This window comes from Tenrec ecaudatus, chromosome 18 (assembly GCF_050624435.1).
Source record: "Tenrec ecaudatus isolate mTenEca1 chromosome 18, mTenEca1.hap1, whole genome shotgun sequence".
Classification (NCBI taxonomy): Eukaryota; Metazoa; Chordata; class Mammalia; order Afrosoricida; family Tenrecidae; genus Tenrec; species Tenrec ecaudatus.
Window position 1 is genome coordinate 14,112,442 of NC_134547.1, and position 20,977 is coordinate 14,133,418.

The 20,977-nt window shown below is 52.4% G+C and overlaps 1 protein-coding gene across 1 annotated transcript in view; it reads right to left on the reverse strand.

The window, feature by feature from the left end:
- Positions 1 to 170: 170 nt before the first annotated feature.
- Positions 171 to 20,977, reverse strand: part of RELB (RELB proto-oncogene, NF-kB subunit) — a 46,260-nt gene continuing 25,453 nt past the window's right edge. The window contains exons 8-11 of the mRNA XM_075537272.1: positions 8,371 to 8,586; positions 5,578 to 5,646; positions 5,409 to 5,486; positions 171 to 951 (exon numbers count right to left, since the gene is read on the reverse strand). Of these exons, the coding sequence (XP_075393387.1) occupies positions 560 to 951; positions 5,409 to 5,486; positions 5,578 to 5,646; positions 8,371 to 8,586 (755 nt within the window). The 3' untranslated portion in view covers positions 171 to 559. The remainder of the gene's footprint in view (positions 952 to 5,408; positions 5,487 to 5,577; positions 5,647 to 8,370; positions 8,587 to 20,977) is intronic.

Here is a 20,977-nt window from a genome sequence, read left to right on the forward strand (position 1 = left end):
GCGGAAGTGGTGGCCCTGAGCAGGGGGAAGGGCGAAGCGCGCCGGCGCGCGGGGCGTGGCCTCGCGGGGCGGAGCCTCGCGGGGAGGGCGGGGCCATGGTGTCAAAGGGGCGGGGCCTGGCGCCGCGGAGTGGGAGACCCAGCGGAGAAGACGCGAGACCCCCCCAAGGCTCAAAAACTCATTTTTTATTGGAAGACTGCGAACCAGCAAACAACCTGAACGCCCCTCCCCCGCCGGCGGGGACCAACCCGCAGTACAATCCGGGTGCAGAAGGTTCCCCACGTGGAGGGGAGGGGGCAGCTCGAACAGGTCCGGGGACTGGGGGCCAGGTCCCTCAACCTCTCCGGACTCAAGCTTCTCGTTTGTAATAAAGGCTCGCGGAGGACCCCGTGCCCCGGAGCCCCTTGCCAGCTCTGAAGATGTCCATTTGCTTCGGAAAGATGCGTGAGGAAGGAAGGCTGGCTGATGGGCACGGGTGGCCCGGCTCAGGGTTGGACATCCGGCCCCTCAGCCGCCGCCCCCTCCCCCCAGTTCCTCTTTCCCAACGCGCCCCAGGGGGCTACGTGGCCTCAGGCCCGGGGGACAGGAGGCCTCCCCCAAAGGCTGCTTCACGATATTGATTAGGGAACATGTTGCTGCCCACGAGGCTGGCAGTGCCCCCGTCCCCGGGCCCCGAGGCCTGGTACGAGTCCAGCATCAGCAGCTCGGGGCCGGGGGGCTCCCCGACCGCAGCCCCTGTGCCCCCGCTGCCGCCCGGAACAGCGTTGACAAGCGGCAGGGGCGCGGGGGGCAGTAGGTCCAGCATGGTGAAGAGCGTGGGCGCCGTGGGGTCGTAGGCAAAGCTTTCCTCCAGGAGTTCGGCCGCAGCGGGGGGCTCCAGGCCCGGCAAGGACACGGAGCCAGCGAAAAAGTCTGTCTCGCCCAGCAGCCCTGCTGGCGGGAGGAAGGGGCCTGCAGAGGGAGAGAGAGACAGGGAAAGGCTGGGTGTAACTTCCGCTGTGAATGGTGGTTGTACCCAACCAACTGTCACCCCAATGTGGCTCCTTGAATCTTACGCACTCTAAATTGGTGTGCAAAGTGACCACGTGGCTGCAACAGTGGGCTGAAACGACCAACCACGATTGTGAGCACGCCCACTGTTGGCTTCCGTTGTGCGCAGACCCCTGTAAGTCAGACTGGCTCAAGGACCCCTAACAAGCAAAGTAACTCGCAGTCACAGGGAGCTGGTAAACGGGATTGGGGAGAGTTGTATTCCCGCCAGAAATGGTAAGGGAAAGAAGCTTCCGGAAGAGAGAAAACCAAATCAAACGCACTGCCCTCTAGTTGACACCAACTCATGGTAACCCTATACAACTGCCTCTGTGGGTTTCAAGACGGTAACTCTTTACGGGAGTAGAAAACCTCGACTTTCTCCTGAGGAGCAGCTGGTGGTTTCCTACTGCCGACCTCACAGCTAGCAGCCCGACACGAAACCACGACCCTACCAGGGCTCCCAGAACTGCCCCCACCAGGTTTCTAGGGCTAGACATCTTTATGCGAATATCCAGCCTTCGATTTCGCCCATGGTGCCACTGATGGGTTCAAACTGCCGATAGGTTCAAAGTGCTTTAACTGCTGCGCCACCGGGGCTCCCTAGGACTGAGCACCCACCTGCTGCCATTGAGAACAGTTGTGACTCAGAGTGACCATTACCCGTACGGCTTCCAAGACTGTACATCTTCTTTCTTATTTTAATCATTTTACTGGGGGCTCATACAACGCCCATCACAAGCCAGCCATCAATCCACATGTCAAGCACATTTGTACATTGGCTGCCATCAGCATTCTCCAAACATTTGCTTTCTACTTGAGCCCTTGGTATCGCCTCCTCATTTTCCCCTCCTTTCCTGCCCCCTCCCTCATGAACCCTTGATAATTTATAAATTATCATTTTGTCCTATCTTATACTGTACCATGTCTCCCTTCACCCACTTTTCTGTTGTTCATCTCCCAGGGAGGAGGTTATATGTAGATCCTTGTCATCGGTTCCCCCTTTCTACCCCACCCTCCCTCCACCCTCCCGATATTGCCACTCTCACCACTGGTCCTAAAGGGTTCATCTGTGCTGGATTCCCTGTGTTTCCAGTTCCTATCTGTACCAGTATACATCCTCTGGTCTAGCCAGACTTGTAAGGTAGAAATGGGATCATGATAGTCGATTAGGAGGAAGCATTTAAGAAATAGAGAAAAGTTGTATGTTTCATTGTTGCTACACTGCACCCGAACTGGCTAATTTCCTCCCCCTGACCCTTCTGTAAGGAGATGTCCAGTTGCCTACAGATGGGCTTTGGGTCCCCACTCCACACACTCCCTCATTCACAATGATATGATTTTTTGATGCCTGATACCTGATCCTTTCATAGGCTGGTGTGCTTCTTCCATGTGAGCTTTGTTGCTTCTCAGCTAGATGGCTGCTTATTTACCTTCAAGCCTTTAAGACCCCAGATGCTATCTCTTTTGATAGCCAGGCACCATCAGCTTTCTTCACCACATTTGCTTATGCACCCGCTTTGTCTTCAGCGATCGTTTTGGAAAGATGAGCATCATGGAATGCCCGTTTAATAGAACAAAATGTTCTTTCATTGAGGGAGTACTTGAGTAGAGGCCCTAGGTCCATCTGCTACCCTGATACTAAACCTGTAAATATATACACATAGATCTATTTCCCCATCATCATATTTAAATCTATTTACATATGTACATGCCTGTATTTAGACCTCTATAAATGCCCTTTGCCTCCTAGTTCTTTCCTCTATTTCCTTTTGGCTGTACATCTTTATGGGAGCCATAGCCTCATCTTTTTCCCTCTGTGGAGCAGCTGTGGGTTTGAACCACTGACCTCGTGGTGCAGTTAGCAGCCAATGCTTAAGCCCACTGCACTACCAGGGCTTCTTCCAAATACAGACTCACTGCTGTCAAGTCCATTCGACTCAGTCATGCTCTACAGCAGCAGTTCTCAACCTGTGGGTCGCGACCCATTTGGGGGTCGAACACCCCTTTCACGGGAGTCACCTCAGACCATCAGAAAACACATTTTCCCATGGTCTTAGGAACTGAGACACCACTCCTCTAATCCGTCTCCAGGCAGGCCCACCCACATGCAGATACACCCACCTATGAGTACCCAGGGTGAAGACATCATCGTGCCAACCCTACCACCTACACCCTGTACAAATACAGGTGTACGTGGCAGGGTTGGTGCCATAACGTACTTATGCAGACCAGTCACACGTGTAGGAAGCAGCTGCTGTGTTTAAAGCAGCAGTACTGGAGGTAGAACGACACTTCATGAATTATAATTACTAGGTAAATGTGAAATTATGTACTGTAAAATCATCAACTACTGCAACATATATACATATACGTGTGTGTGTATATATATATATATATATATATATATATCTGTACCATGGGAACTTAATCTGGATGCTGATTGGTCTTTTTACATTCAGTTGTGGTTATGTTCAATTTGTAACCATGAAAAGACATCCAGCCTATCAGATATTTACATAACGATTCATAACTAGCAAAATGACAGTGATGAAGTAGCAATGAAAATGATTTTATGGTTGGGAGTCACCACAAGATGAGGAACCATACGAAAGAGTCGCGTCCTGAGGAAGGGTGAGGACCACTGCTGTGCAGGTGGTCCAAGGCTGTCCATCTTTCCTGGGGCAGCCTTTCTCCCATCTATCCCGTGAACGCCCCTGTTACCTGGGGGTCTTCTGTGAATGAACTGAGGGTCATCATTGAAGAAGGAAGGCATCATTGCTGTGTGCTGGCAAGTCCCTAACCTGGCAATCCACAGCCCAAAACTGAACCCCCTACTCCTTTGTCACAGAAACCCAAGCCAAACTCACTGCCATTGAGTCTTTCCAACTCGTAGCAAGGCTATAGAGCAGGGGAGAACTGCCCAGGTTGGCGGGGGGGAGTGTGTTTCAAGATGGTAAAACATTCGTGGGAGCAGAAACCTGTGTCTCTTTGCTGTGCAGAGCAGCTGCTGGTTTCGAACTGCTGACCTTGCAGTTAGCAGCCCACACGACGTAACCCAGGATGTCACCAGGGCTCCTTTAGGCTGTCATGCGGTATCTCCAAACACGAAGAAGGAACCTTAAAAGTCCGATGAGGTAGGTTTGTACAAAGGCTCTTCACAGGAGACCCCTGAGCGTTGGCGAGGTGGAGGCATTTGGGGAAAGTCTCGCAGCAAGAACACAGAAATGTTCCCTGAACTAACATGTTCTGGAGTCACTGTGCTTCCTGCCCCTCCCACCAAATAGATGTATAGCTGGCAATCCTACCCTCTGTCCCTGTGGCCGACACCCCATTTGGGAATGGTGCGCTCTCTGTTAAATGAAAGAGGCCATGTCGGCGTCGGGTGGGCCTTACACCCCCTGCATTCTGGGATATCTTAGGAGGAGATTAGGACAGAAATAAAAAAGAAAAACAGACTTGGATGGGAGAATGACAGGGGCCGTGAGCAGACTTCCAAAGAACCCAGGAGAAGACAGACAGGCTGACTGAGAGACCCTCCTGAAACACCCGAAAACCCCCGTGCTTTGGAGTTGGTTCCAACGCCTTGTCACCCTCGTGGTTTAGGGGTTACTCGTTAGGCTGCTAAGCACAAAAACCAGCAGTTCGTAATCACGAGGGGCCAAGAGAAGTCTTTCTGCTCCCTGAAAGCGCTGCCATCTTGGAAAGTCGCCGGGGCAGCTCTACGATGTCCTATAGGCCCTCTCTGAGTGGACATCCAACCCCGTGGCAGTGAACGGAGTGGAGCTGCCCCATGAGGTTTCCCAAGACCTTCACAGACGCGGGTCCCCAGGTCTTGTCTCCTGCGGAGCTTGCTGGCGGGTTTGCACACCGGACCTTTTCCGTTGGCAGCCGAGCACTTGAACCGCTGTGCCACCAGGGCTCCGCGAGGTCAGTCGTGCAAACCCACCAAACCGCTCTGCAGAAGAAAGCCAGGGCTGTCTGCTCCCGTAAAGATGGCCAAGATGCCCACGGGGGCCGTAGAGTGGGCGATGGACGGAAGCGCTGGATTTTGTTCCTTGCAGCCTCCTTAGAAATTCACTGCCATTGACTCCGTGCTGACTCGTAGTAACTCCCCTGTGGGTTTCCGAGACTGGGACGCTTTACAGGAGAGGAAAGCCCAGTCTTTCTCTCACGGTGCTGCTGGTGGTTTCGAACCGCCAACCACGCGGATCCCTGTGTGTGTTCCGTGTTTCTGTGAGAGCAGCACTCAAGTACTGAGACACCTCGCTGCCTACGTGGTGAGCCACCGAGTCCCACTCGGGGGAGCCTGAAGGGACCGAAAGGGCTGGGACTCACCTGAGCCCATCCCGAGGGGCTGGCACGGAGCTGAGACTCACCTGAGCCAGGGCAGGGCAGGAACTGGTCCAGGAAGGCTGGCTTTTTCTTCCGCCGTTTGCTCTCGATGCAGTGGGGGTCTGAGGAAACGCAGCAGTCGTGTGAGCGCCTCCTCTACCCTGACAGCCCTCTCCCTCCCAGCCGGGGGTGGAGCAGGGGCGGGCGACGTACCAGAGCTATTCAGCTCCCCGAGGACATCGGGCATCCCTCGTTTCCGCTTCTTGTCCACGCCGTAGCTGTCTGTGGCCCGAGACACAAAGAAAAACCCATCGATATCCACACGCCTCTCTCGCTGCTATCAACTCAGTGCTGATAGGGACGCTCCCCCTTCCCCCCCCCCCCCCGCCATGGGTTTCTGAAACAATGACTGTTTACAGGAGTAGAAAGCCCAGTCGTTCTCCCTCAGAGCTGCTGGTGGTTTGGAACTGCCGACCACGCGGATCGCAGCCCAAGGAGGAACCATTGCACTATCAGGACTTTGATCAATCCTCCTCCTCACTTAGCAACCGGCTCGCTATCTGACCTTCCACATGTAGGGCGATCAAAAGAAATGTACCACCCCCGGCAATTCCACGATGACCGATGACCGGTAACTGTGTCTGGCAGTAAGGGACGCCAAGGTGACCGGTGAGAGTGACGCTGGCCGTGCAGGTTAAGGTTCTACATGAAGTTGGCCGGGCTGAGATTCTCAGCGGCCTGGCAGTCAGGTCATGATGAAATAACGGCAATTGCGTAAATGACGAGATTTGGCAGTTTTGCGACGATGTAACCATGTGACTTGGCAGTTAGGTTGACAATGTACCTTGGCGGTTAGATTAAGGTACAACTTGGCAATTGTGCTGTGATGTAATCATCCTCTGCTGTGTGAATTGGTGTAATCATCCTCCATTTTCACAGAAGGTCCAAGTTCTGCACATTGACCACCGAGCCTTGGGAACCTGCCCATGTTGCCAAGGGAAGAGTGGGCAGAATCCATGTGTGGCAGTTACATAATCTGATGTCAATTTGGGACTTGAGAGGATTAAGAGTGAAGGGGTACAGCCTAGTCTGTCAATTGGATCATAGCTGAGGCCTGTGTGGCCTTCTCCTGAGAATTCTGGGAATTCAGGTATTTTTCCTCCTTGGAGACAGGAGACACACACTCTCTCTCTGCTGGCTCCCTGCGAGACATCCCTAAGAAGCCACATCAACCCACCCTGATGCAGCCCTGGGTGCTGGAGAAGCCACGTGGAGACCCCTGCCAGCACTGAGATGCTTACAATGCCACTGGATCCACAAGACTTCCCACCCACTGGCCTGTGATCTTCCTGCACTCAGCATCACTGCATGAGTTTCATGAGTCTGCAGAGAACTTTATAGATCGGTATCGGGCATATGGACTAATATCGGACTGATGGGCTTGATCTAGACTGAGCTGGGACGTTTTCTCAATATTCAACTGCTCTTGTATATAAATCTCTTTCTTATACACATGAGTATCTATGAATTTATTTCTCTAGTCTACCCGGACGCACACACCATTATAGAGCCCAGGGAAGCACTCTCTGATCTAGTCTAATGCTCGGCTCATCGGGGCAACCAGAGGTCCACCTCTGAACCAGAAGTCTTTGGGTTGATTGCAACTCACGGTGACACCCCTTGACCCCTCCCCTATGTGCAGAGTCGACCTGCGGGGTGGGTTCAAGGCCATGACCGTGTGGAAGCAGACCACCAGGCCTGTCTTCCAAGGTGCCTCTGGGTGGGTTTGAACCGCCAACCTTCTGGCTAGTAGCTGAGCAGCGCTTAACCCTCTGTGCTACCCAGGGTTCCTTCCCAGGACTTCCCAGAGTGCATGCCCCTCCCTCCACCTTCTCTAAACCTTTCGTTTTCTAAGTGTTCTCTCTTGGCGTTCCTACAACACCCCAGGCACAGTCCTGCCACCGGGCCTTTGCGCTTGCTGTGTCTGCTTCTTGCAACCTGTTTCCACCATCACTACCCCCACCCCCACCTCCACCCCCACACACATTTTCCCGGGGAACCTCTTCGTCTTCCCCGCAGCCTCATCTGCCCCTTCCACCAGGAAGCCTTTCAGGACCCCTAAGGTTGGGTCAGGTGACTGCTCTGGGCTGGCTCATCCAGTTCCCCGGACACCTCTCTCCTCAACTTGTGCATTCTGGTCATCGCTGGATGGACCAGCTCTGTACACCTCCTCCCCTGCCCCTGCTCCTGCCCCTGCCCCTGCCCCAGGCCTGAGAATGCCGTGAGGGCCCAGCCAGGGTCGTCTTGGTCCCTGCATCTCCAGCGCCGCTTGGCTCCGAGCAGGCAGGGTTAAGGCTTCCAACCTCCCACAAGACAAAGCGCTTTAAGATTTTCATTTTGCCAGAATTTCCCAATTCTCCTGGACTCCAGCTGTGGGTTGATTCCAACTCCCGGTGTGGACGAGTGGAGCGGCCCCGGTGGGCTTTCAAGGCTGGGCCCTTTGGGAAACCGATGACCAGAACTTGCTTCTGAGACGCTCGTCACTGGACAGGGCAGAACTGCCCCCTGTGAGTTCCTGACAGGGCAACGCTTTCCAGCTGGAGGTTTCGAACTGCTGACCTTGCAGATCGCAGACCAACTTGTATTCACTTACGCCCACGAGGGGGACTCTCCTGTGGGGCGGGGGGGCTACCTGTCACATGGGGTCACGAGTATCAGTGTCGACTGGACAACACCATCACCGCCTCAACAAGGCCCCTGCGGACCTTTGAGGCCCATTAAACGGTTAAACCCCGGATGGTCACCACCAGATCGACAGGTCAGTGTGCCCACCAGGGGCCCACGGAAGGCCTGGTAATCTGCATGCCCACTGAGGTCACCGCCGAGGACACCCCACGCGGCAGCAGCTCTGCTCTAATCACTGCCAGGTGGACTCCCCCCTCTGGGCCTGTGTTCCCTCACCGCCCCCTCCCCTAGCACGGCCCGTGCTAAGGCAGCGTGCCTTACCGTGGTCACGAGGCAGGTAGGTGAAGGGCAGGGGCTCGCTGCAGACCCCGTCCGTGAGCCGCTGCAGGGAGACGTTGACCGTCACGGGCTCGGTGATCTCCAGGTCCTCGTAGGGCGGCGTCTTGAACACGATGGCGATCTGGCGGTGCACATCGGCCTGCGAGAAGTCGGCCCGGCCCTCCCAGGAGGCCGTGCTGAACACCACCATGATGTCCTCTATTGGGGAGGGTCCGCTGGTGAGCTGAGTGAGCCCGGAGCTCCATCCCGCCCCCGGACACTCAGCGCCCCCCAGAATCAGCATCGATACCCCCAAGAATAAAACGACGGGGCTCGGGATGGGACCTCTGGTTAACACTCACGAGGCCGCTAACTGAAACGCTGGCTGGGCCCCGTGCAGAGGGGCCTCAGAAGAAAGGCCTGGTGACGCACGCCCGAAACCACAATCAAAACCCAGCCACGGAAGACCCACGGGCCACAGCAATTGCCCCGAGGTCATCTTGAACCCTCAGACCAAAGACCAAAGCACTCTTCTGAAAACCCAACAATACATGGCTCAGTTTGAGCAGGACAAGACCACGCGACGCCCGGCGGCTCAGCGGGTTACGGGTTGGGCTGCTAACCTCAAGGTCAGCAGTTTGAAACGGCCAACCACTCTGTGCAGGAGAAAGACAAGGCTTTCTACTCCCACCGTCATGGGACCTCACGGGGCAGCTCTATTCTGAGTCGGCAGTGAGTTGAGCTGAGTAGAGACTATGACCTTGGGTGGTTGACCTCAAGATCTATCCAGATGGGATCAAAAGGAGCCCTGGTAGCAACCTGGGATAAACATGGGACTAATCACTACCAGGTCGACCGTTCAAATCCACCAGCCGCTCCTTGGAAGACAGATGAGACATCGGTTAAGATGGACGGTCTCAGAAGCCCCTATATGGGGTCTCTGTGAGTCAGGAGCTATGCACTGGCAGTGGGCGTGATGGGTGGGACCAAAGTGCCATCAGCAGCTCCCAAGGGGAGACCGGAAGCTTAGGAGACAGTGAGTTCATGAGAGTTGGGGAGAGAGGGCATGACTGAGAAAGGAGGGTGGACACAATTAAATGAGTAACAGCAGAGAGAACCATCACCACAGGCCTCACACACGGCAGGATCGAGCGGCCCCTTGTAGAAACATCTGAGAACCCGGCTGGGTGCAGACCACAAACTCCTGAAGAAAGTCACACACACACTTATATGCATGCCGCTGACACCATGGCACCCAAAGGCCGATCTGTAGCGGAAGGGACGGAGGCACCTGGTCCATACTCGGGCTGGGACGCCCGCAGTGAGGACTCTGTCTCCCACCTGGTGACACCTGAGAAGAGCTTCAGCCCAGCGAGGCGAGCGGATCCCAGAGAGATGCGGACGGACCGCACGAGTCCGCTGTCAGAAACCGAGACAAAGCAAATCGAGAAAAATGCTGCTTCAGACCGAAAGCGGCAGAGGTTGGAGGCCGCGGGAGGGAACAGAAGGAGGGCTAGCCCAACTTGAAGCCCGTCATCACCAGTGTCCCCGGCAAGGTCCCCGGAGAGACCGTGGGGCGGATGGCTTGTTTCTTCCCGTGCGATCGAAGTGCTGCGGAAACCACTGAACAGATCAAATAAAACAGAAGCGCGCCCGCTCCGCTCTGCCCGGATCCAGGGGTGCTTGCCTAGAGCTGGAATCAATCGCACGCCCAAAAAGAAGGGGCAATCAATCCCTGTGGGCTAAGCCTCAGGCGAGTGCCCCCGACCGCAGACCAGGGACGGGCGTAGCCTGGCTCCCGGGCACAGTGTGTTGGGCAGCCGGGGAGGGCACATGCAGGGGGAGGGGGGGATGGAACACCCGATCATTGCTTCTCCCTTTGGGCCCACTTCACTCTGAGTCCAGTTTCTAATATTTCCCGCTTCTTTTGATCGAGGTTTGTGTTGTTCTGTTTGTTTGTTTGTTTTCTCGCTGACTTTGCTACTGTCGCTGCGTCGGTTTGCGTGTTGGGTGTATTTGTCTGTGTTTGAAAACCAAGCTAGAGACAGCTCCAGAGACACTAACTGGATTGACGGTTCCCATGGGGAGGGTGGGGGTGGGGGGAGGAATCCAGAGGAATTCCTGAAACCCAAATGAAGGCTCAGCATGATAGCAGGACAAGAGGAAAGTCAAAGGAAATAGAGGAAAGAGCTAGGAGGCAAAGGGCATTTATAGAGGTCTAAATAAAGGCACGTCCATATGTAAATATATTGATATATGATGATGGGGAAATAGATCTATGTGCATATATGTATAGGTTTAGTGTTCAGGTAGGAGATGGACATTGGGCCTCCACTCAAGTACTCCCCCAATGTAAGAACACGTTGTTCTAATAACCTGGCATTCCATGATGCTCACCTTCCTGACATGATCACTGAAGACAAATGGGTGAATAGCAAATATGGTGAAGAACGCTGATGGTGCCCAGCTATCAAAAGAGATAGCATCTGGGGTCTTAAAGGCTTGAAGGTAAACAAGTGGCCATCTAGCTTAGAAGTAACAAAGCCCACATGGAAGAAGCACACCAGCCTGTGTAATCACGAGGTGTCGAGAGGATCGGGTATCAGGCATCAAAGACCCAGAAAAAAATATATCAATGTGAATGAGGGGGAGTGCAGAGTGGGGACCCAAAGCCCATCTGTAGGCAATGGGACATCCCCTCACAGAAGGGTCTCAGGGAGGACACGAGCCAGTCAGGGTGCAGTGTAGCATCAATGAAACATACAACTTTCCTCTAGTTCCTAAATGTTTCTCCCCCCAACTATCATGATCCCAATTCTACCTGACAAATCAGGCTAGACCAGAGCATGTACACTGGTACAGATAAGAGCTGGAAACACAGGGAATCCAGGGCGGATAAACAACTCAGGACCAATATTGAGAGTAGCAGTACCAGGAGGGTAAGGGGAAGGTGGGGGGAGAAAGGGGAAACCAATCACAACAATCTACCTATAACTCCCTCCCAGGGGGATGGACAACAGAAAAGTGGGTGAAGGGAGACATCGGTCAGTGTAAGCCATGAAAAAATAACAATCCTTTATAAATTATCAAGGGTTCATGAGGGAGGGAGGGAGGGAGGGAGGGAGGGAGGGAGGGGTAAAAAATGAGAAGCTGAATCCAAGGGTTCCAGTAGAATGAAAATGTTTTGAAAAGGATGATGGCAACCAATGTACAAATGTGCTTGACCCAACAGATGGACGGACAGATTGTGATATGAGTTGTACCAGCCTCCAATAAAATGATTTTTTAAAATACGTGTTCTCATTTAATCCTCATTTGAGACTCTTAATAGGAGCCTCTGGTGACCTGGTGGCTCAGCAGTTGGCCGCTAACTCAACGATCAGTGAAGGAAGTGGCCCGTCCACCCCCAGAAAGACGCTGGTGTTGTTAGGCCCCATCCAGGCAGTGCTGAGCCAGAGCCACCTGCTGCACATCAGAACACAACAACACTGCCCGATGGCCCTGCGCCGTCCTCACGATGGACCTTAAGCTTGAGTCCACGGCTGCAGCCACCGTCCGTGTACCCCCAACTCCTTGAAGGCCTTCGCGCTTTCAATGCCCCTCCCCTTTTCCACAGACACGGTCTCTCCCGACAGCGTGCCCGAAGATTGTGAGATGAAGTCGTCTCGCTCTCTTGGCCCCTGAGGAATATTCTGGCTGTATTTCTGCTAAGACAGATTTGAACAGTCGTTTGGAGACCCTGAATGCGTTAACAGTCTTCGCCAGCACCCTGATCCAAACACACAGATTCTTCTGCGGGCTTCCGTACCCAGTGTCCCACTTTCACGTGCACGGGAGCCGATGGAAAATGCCCCCGGGCTTGGGGCAGTCATCCCAGAAACATAAGGGTCTCAGGAACTCTGCGGGGCTCTTCCAGTCCGGCTCACAGCGACCTCCCGGGACAGAGTGGAGCTGCCCCCACAGTTTCCAAGACGCGGATCTAGCTGGGCGGGTTTGGTGTTTGGTTGGGAGAGGCAGGTGGAATGCGTGTCCCCGGGCCTCTCTCGGGTCTGCAGATTTGACTGGGGAGGGTCACAAGGGGTGCTGATAACTAGGAACCTTCATTATGAGAGGGTCGGGTAAGGAAAAATGAACATAGGGCGAGGTCCAGAGGCGGCCAGGCACGAGATCCCAAGAGCCTCTACCCCTGGAGTCTTCATTTCTAGGACACGTGGCCAAGGATCTCCTTCCACATGGATCAATAAACCCATGACCGTGGAAATGGCCATCAAGAGACCCAAGCCACATCGCACAGTGCAAACCCGTCGTAAAATACCTCTCTACAAAGGGGACAAACACCAAAAATGCGGGGTGAAGGGAGAGCACGGGACAGTGTATGATGCGAAATAACAACAGTAGATCGTTTGGTCAAGGATCCACAAGGCTGGGAGGGTGGGGGGGAAAGAAGAGCTGATACCAAGGGTCCAAGTAAGAAATGTGTCATAAATGATGACGGTGACTAAGTACAAAGATGCTTGATACAATGGATGGATGGGTGTTATGAGAGGTGTAGGACAGCGCTCCTACTCCACTGCTGTGGACGCCGTGTAAACTCCTAGCAACCTCCCTGTGGGCTTCCGAGACTAACTGTTGATGGGAGCAGAAAACCCAGTCTCTCCCGCGGAGTTGCTGGTGGTTTTGAACTGCCGACCTCGGGGCTCGAAGCCCAGTGTGTAACCACTATGCCACCAAGTGTCATGTTAGCTCTTCACTGGCTTCATCTGCACAATGACAACCAAACCACACCCACCAACTGCCTTGGAGTGGAGGCCTTTCATTGTGACCCTCTAGGGCAGGGTGGTACTGTCTCTGTGGGTTTCTGAGACTGTAGCTCTGGTGCTGGAATGGGTACGGTGCTGGGCTGGGAGGCTGTAAAACTGTACGGGAATAGCCAGCCCCCTCTTTCCCCCATGGAGTGGCCGGCTGGGAGGCGTGTTCAAACTGCCAACCTGGTGGTTGGCAGTCCGACTCCGTAACCCACCATGCCACCGAGGCTCCTTCTGTTGCCCATGGGCGTCAATTGAGCCCCGCCTCAGGGCAGCGCGGTGGGTCACCAAACACCGTGCCCCAGGTGCCCCCCTCCTGACTACTGGTGTGCGCCAGCCAACGGCCTCCTCTACCTCATCCATCTGCCCATCTGCGGGTAACCCTCGTCTTTCTCTCCTGGAGCAGGCCCTGGGTTTGAACTGCTGACTTTGCTGTTAGCAGCCCAACATGTAACCCACGACGCCACAGGGGCTCCTCTGTGGAAGGAGGGAGATCTTCCGTGAGGTTACATCGAAGGCTGCACCAATGGGCTCAGGCACAGGAACAAGGGAGAGGATAGTGCAGGACACAGCAGTGCTTTGTTCTGTTATGCGTAAGGTCACCGTGCGTTGGAACCCCCTGGAAGGGACCTATCAACAGCAACAACAACAGGTGCCCAGCCTGGAAGGGCCCCAGCAGGTCCTAAGTCGATGCCTACAGACTGTTCAGTACGCTCTTTTGGAATGCAATGTCTGCTAAATGCACAATACCACCAAGTGGCTTCTATTTGAAATTATTGTACTATCCCGCAATTTCTGAGCATTTCTATTCTATTTCCCTCTACCCCTCTGCAACGTTATGCTTCAATCTTTGTGATCATCATTCTTTTCTGTCTTGAATTTGGGCAGAAAAGATATCGGGCAGGGCGATGTCTAAGTCAATGTACATGTTCAGGCTCTGGTTGCCTGATGGAATCGGGCTGATGTGTTGGGCTGTTACCTGCAGGGTCAGGGAGTCCAAACCACCAGCTGCTCCTCGGGGGAAAGATGGGGCTTTCTACTCCCATAAACAGTTTCGGTCATGGAAACCCACAGGGACAGTTCTACCGTGCGATAGGGCCCATTTGAGTAGGTAGAGACTCGATGGCAGTGAGTTCGGCTTTTTGGTGCAGTGAGGCTATTCGGTAAGCAAGCATTGGGTTGCCCACCAGTAAGGTCAGCAGTTCAAATCTACCAACTGCTCCAAGGGAGAAAGCCTCTGCAGAAAGCCTGAAGAAAGCCTGAGCTTGAGGCTCTGGAGAAAGCCTCAGCAGAAAGCCTCCAGTGCAGATGGAAAGCCTCGGAAACCCTACATAGAGTGGCTCGGAGTTGGCATCAACTCAGTGGCAGTGTTTTTGTGGCTGTTGCCTTAGAGCAGCGGTTCTCACTCAACCTGTGGGTCACAACCCCTTTGGGGGTCGAAAGACCCTCTCATAGGGTCACCCGATTCATAACAGTAGCAAAATTACTGTATATACTCAAAAATAAGCCAACCTGAATATCAGCCGAAGCACCTAATTTTACCACAAAAACTGCATTAAAAATGTGCTGAACACCAAAAATTAAGTGGATTCCTGCCCCTCCCCCGAAAAGAATTTGTTTCAAAGGATGACATTGATTTTGCAGCTCCGGGAGATGGACATATCTGATCAGAGCACAAGGGAGCAGATGAAGGGGGAGGAGGAGAGAGTGGAGCACAGCCTGGCCCACCAGGCCGTGAGGATGATGTTCCTGAGTAGAGCAGCCAGTCCACAGAGAGAACAACATGGCTGGCCCTACTATGAGACATGATGCTCCTCAGTGACTAAGGGCGATACAGGGGACAGCACCGGAGACACAGTGTGGGAATTGCACCTGACCTGATCCCACCACACCGAGGCAAAGCACTGGGGGAGTGCAGTGGAACAGCAAGGGAATGGAGTGGCAAGGTCCCCGGGGAATGCTGAAAGTGGACTTTGGGGCCAGGGCGTGGTGCCCCAACAGACTGGACTGGAAAACGCTCCTAAGGGCCAGCAAACGATCCTTGAATGAACTACAAGCCTTTCTTTTGTGAAGTGTTTTGTTTTGTTCTTTGTCAGTGGTTTGTTTTTGTTGTTTTATTGTCTGGTTGTATACTGTTGCTTTGTTTACCTCTGTCTTGTTTTCGTGCATGTTAGTGTCTCCACAGGTCTGTCTGAATAGGACAGGCTGGATGAACTATCTGGATGAAAAACAACGGACTGACAGTTCGGGGGGGGGGAAGGGTAAGGAAGTGGTGTTAATAAACACAGGGACAAGGGAACAACATGGGACCCAAAATGGTAGTGAGGGGGGAGTGACAGGCCTGATGGGGAACGATCAAGGGTAAGGTTGCGTAGAGAAGAGGTATAGCTGTAGCCCAGGTGGGGACGGAGCATGGTGGTGGGGCAGGAGGAAAGTCAAGGGAGAGGGAGGAAGGAGCTGGGAGTCAAGGGGCATTTATGGAGGTCTAGACAAAGATGTGTACATGCAAACATATATATGAGGATGGGGAAATAGATCTAACTGTCTACATTTATAGGTTTAATATTAAGGTGGCGGAAGGACCTTGGGCCTCTACTCAAGCACTCCCTCAATGCATGAATACCTTCTTTTATTAAATTGGCACTCTATGATGCTCACTCTCCCGACACAACTGCTGAAGCCAAAGTGGGTGAACAAGTAAATGTGGTGAAGAAAGCTGATGGTGCCCGGCTATCAAAAGAGATAGCCCTCAATGCATGAAAACTTTGTTCTAATAACCTGGCATTCCATGAAGCTCAACACAATCACTTAAGAAAAAGTGGGCCCATTAAGCAAATGTGGTGAAGAACGCTAATGGTGCCCAGCTATCAAAAGAGATAGCGTCTGGGATCTTAAAGGCTTGAAGATAAACAAGCGGCCATCTCGCTCAGAAGTAACAAAGCCCACATGGAAGAAGCACACCGGCCTGTGTGATCATGAGTGTTGATAGGATCAGGTATCAGGCATCAAAGACCCAGAACAAAAACTCATATTATGAATGAGGGGGAGTGCAGAGTGGCAACCCACAGCCCATCTGTAGACAATTGGACATCCCCTTACAGAAGGGTCACAGGGAGGAGAGAAGCCAGTCAGGGTGCAGTGTAGCAACGATGAAACATACAACTTTCCTCTAGCTCTTTAATACTTCCCCCCACACATAAATTATCATGACTCCAATTCTACCTTACAAATTCAGCTAGACCAGAGCATGTACATGGGTACAGATAAGAGTTAGAAACACAGGGAATCCAGGACAGATAAACCCCTCAGGACCAATAATGAGAGTAGCAATACCAGAAGGGGAAGGTGGGGAAGAAGGGGGAACCAATTACAAGGATCTACATATAACCACCTCCCAGGGGGACAGACAACAGAAAAATGGGTGAAGGGAGACATCAGGTAGTGTAAGACATGAAAATAACAATAATTTATAAATTATCAAGAGTTCAGGAGGCAGGGAGGGGGGAATGGAGGGAGGGAGGGGGGAAATGAGAAGCTGATCCCAAGGGCTCAAGTAGAGAGCAAATGTTTTGAGAATGATGAGGGCAACAAATGTACAAATGTGCCTGACACAATGGAAGGATGGATGGATTGTGATCAGAGTTGTACGAGCCCCCAATGAAAATGATTTTTAAAATCATTTAAAAAAAGAATGCAATCACAGATTGGACAGATGTATTAAGTGTGATGCAGAGTACTTGGAAGGTGATAAGGTTGTTCTATTTTTAAAATTTAAATACATACCGTATATGCTCGAGTATAAGCCGACCTGAATATCAGCCGAGGCACCTAATTTTACCATGAAAACTGCCTTTAAAATGTGCTGGAAAAACTCGGCTCACACACCAGCATATGCGGGTACAGTGATGAAGTAGCCACAAAAACAACTGTATGGTTGGGGGGTCACCACCACATGAGAAGCTGCGTGAAAGGGTCGCGGCATCAGGGAGGTGGAGACCCACTGCCTTAGACCAGATTCATCCGCATGAGCACATAGAAGGTTTTCATTTCACACCAAGCTTGCTAGCACTGGGCACTGTGTCTGCTTTCAGCCCCTTGCCAAGCTGATGACCCGCTCCAGGCTTGGACAACACACCATTTGGTTGTGCCTGAGGTCATGGTTTACACAGCAGGTGCCGGTCCTCCGTGACAGATTTGTAACAGCACATCTCCCCTGCCCGCTGCCGTTTACTGTTTTGCTAATGTGTCGGCACGCTCCGATTTCCCTTCTGTTCCTTTAAATCTAGCCCCCCTGCTTCCCTTCCCCTCCCTGTCTTCTCAGCTTGGCTTTGGGGCTGGACTGTTGAAGACCTGGTGCCCTCCATGCTTATGCTCCGGGAAAGAAAAGGATGGCCGGGCTGGGGGCTTCCAAGAGTTTGTGGGAAAAAGAGTGTTGTGTTTCAGGGAGGAAACATGCTCCTCGCAGGGGAAAGTGCCCACGACACCGGCCAATCGTCATCTGGCTTAGAAGGGACCCACAGCAGTCATCTTCAAATCCAAGTCCCAGGGATAGATCAGGGGCCAGAGACTCAGGGAATTCTTGGAAGCTTGGCAATCCAGTAGGTCTGCACCCCCCACCCTGTTTTTTCTTTTAATATGTTTGCGTTTTTGTTCTACGCGTTTTTCCCCTTTCTGTCCACCCCTTTCCATTGTCCAAGATCAGCCAGGGAAAGAATGACACGCGGGCGAGAAATCCCATCCACCTCTCGGTCACCCACCCCACGCACCGTGTCCCTGTCCGGGCCCCAGCTCCCAGGCCCGGCCACACCTTCTCTGCGGTCCTCAGCCAACGTCATCTCAGAGCTGCCCAAGTTCAAGCTTTCTGTTCCATCTCAGTGCTCTGCCTGCTTCCCTCTCGTCCCCTCCCCTCCCACTGGACTAAACTGGGGCTGGAGCTGTCTCAGCCACCTCCGCTGGGCCCCCAGCACCGCCCAGCTCGTAATGGTCACATGACCTAGTCTTTGTACAGGGGCCACAGAGTAAGGGAGAGTCGGCGAGGGAATGCATGAATGAATGAATTCAGGCAGCGGTATCTGTCTGAATCCAAAGCCGGAAATGTGAGCCCCATGCCCCCGGCTCGCCGCCCCGGTTAACCAGGCCCTCCTCTTGTGCTGGGCTGATTTGTGTCCTTCAGGAATCGATGCTCACGTGGGACAACTCAGTCGACTGGCCTGATAGGCTTCTTCGGAGTTATGTTGGACACACTACTTTGGTGGGCAAAGTCCGGAGCAGGGGTCCTCAAACTTTTTAAACACTGTCCCTCAGACCCGTTGGAGGGCTGGACTATACAGTTTTTAAAAAAAACACTATGGACAAATTCCTATGCATACCGCACATATCTTATTTTGAAGTCAAAAAACAAATGGGGGAAAAACACCTGGTGGGCCAGATACATGTCCTCGGCGGGCCGCATGTGGCCCGCAGGCTGTAGTTTGAGGACCCCTGGCCTGGGGTCTTGAAAGCCTGCGAGTGGACTGAGTGGCCATCTAAGATAAAACGATTGGTTTGTGCTTCTCTCAAACCAAAGTGAAAGAAGGAAGCCAAAGATTCAAAGAAGGAACAAAAACGGGCCCCACGGACTGCGGCTTCATCTACTTGAGCTCCGAAGAACTAGATGGTGCCCAGCAGGTCTCACTAACAATTATTCCAATCAGGGCCACAAGAGCTGGATCCTGATGGAGTGAGAGAAAAAAACCTAAACAAGCAAACCCCCACCAAGCGAGACCTGGCTGAGACTGGAGGGTTTTCTGGGACACTTGCCAAGAAGTCTTCACACCTGGACTTGGAACTAACCCCTGAGGTCACCTGGTCTGAAATAACAGACTGGCTAGGAAAACCACAAAGGTCACCTGTAAGAAAGGTCACCTACCTCCCTTGAGGGGGACAAATACCAAGATAGTAGGTGAAGGGATAGCACGGGAGGGAGGGGTGAGACATGCATACTTAATAATAACAATACACTAAGGTTCATGGGGGTGGGGGGTGTGACAGGGTGGGGGGGAGAGGGAGACAAAAAGAGGAGCTGATCTCCAAGGGCTAAGAAGAAAGATACCATCTAGAAATTGTTGATGCCAACCATTGTACATGTCAGCCTGGCACAATGGGTGTCTGGGTTTTATAACGTATGTCAGTGCCCCCCATGAAAAGTCTTATTAATAAAAAAATTTTTAAAGTCACCAACATGAGAATCACGTGTAGGTGACAAAAATAAAAACCAGTGCATGGCCGGCCATCAAGTCGATGCTGACTCACACGGTCACCAACTATTCTAAAGCACAGATGGCCACGGAAGGGGGCAGGGAGGCGGGGTGACTGGACGTGGGGCAAACCCCGACAGAAATCGTGAACGTGTGAGCGTAGTATTAAGACTGTGACTCGTGTCACTGAGAAGTTTCCAAAATAAAGCAAAGCTCTCCAATCCAAAACCTCACTGTCATCCACGTGATTCCAACTCAAGGCGACCCCACACAACATCGCAGGGCTGCTCCGTGGGGTTTCCATGACGGTAAGTCTTTACGGGAACCGACAGCCTCGTCTTTTTCCGTGCGGAACCACTAGTGGGTTTGAACCGCTAACGTTGTGGCTGATAGCCCAAGGCTTCAACCACTGTGCCGGAGCTATGAGGCTGAAACTGGGGACCCGGCAAGGTCAACCCATAACCCCAGACAAAGAGGAGGGGTAAGTGGTGTGGTGACGGCATTTCCCTACGGAGAAGCAGCCTGGGCAATACAAAGGTAGCACGGATCGGTGAAGCAAATTTCCGGGCAGCCACAGAGGAAAGCGGATAATTCTCATCAACTTGAACAAGAAGATCATAATGCGTAGGTTAAGTACAAAATCAAGAGCAACAAAGAAAATTCATAAAGAACTCGGTGCCAAAAGGACACGAGGACAAAAATCATCAGCACGTAAGCAGTAATAAACTTAAAATATGACAGTAAATTCATAGCTATTACAATTACAAAAGAAAAAAATTTAACCCCTCAAAACTCACTGCCAGGGAGTTGATATCAACTCATGGAGACCCTGTAGGGCAGGGTAGAACTGCCCCTGTGGGTTTCTCAGACTATAACTTTTTAAAAAAATCATTTTACTGGGGGGCGCATACAACTCTTATCACAGTCCATCCATCCATCCATCCATCCATCCATCCATCCATCCATCCATCCATCCATCCATCCATCCGTCCATGTGTCAAGCACATCTGTACATTTGTTGCCATCACCATTCTCTAAACATGTGCTTTCTGCTTGAGCTCTTGGGATCAGCTCCTCATTTTTTCCCCTCCCTCCCCACTCTCTCCCCCCTCAGGAACCCTTGATAATTTATCAATTCTTATTATTTTGTTGTAACTCTTTTTAGGAGCAGAAAGCCTCATCTTTCTCTCTCAGAGCAGCTGTTGGATTAGAACCATTGACCTTGTAGTTAGCCTGCTACACTACCAGAGCTCCTTAGGGACCCAAAAGAGGTCTACATAAATGTGAGGACACAGCATGCTCAAGATAAGGAAGCATTCTAATGTCAATACTACCCAACGTGATCCATAGATATGATCGATCCTAACCTGGAATCCATCAACCTTCTTGAGAGATGGAAAAATGAATCGCCAACATTCTATAGACAGGAAAGAGACCCCAATGAGCCAAGGAGGGAGTAGAGAGCCTCCTATTTCCTGATCTCAGAATCTAATATACCGCCACGGACGTCAAAACAGCCCAGGACTTGTACAAGGACAGACACGTAGATCGATGGAGCAAAACTGTGAA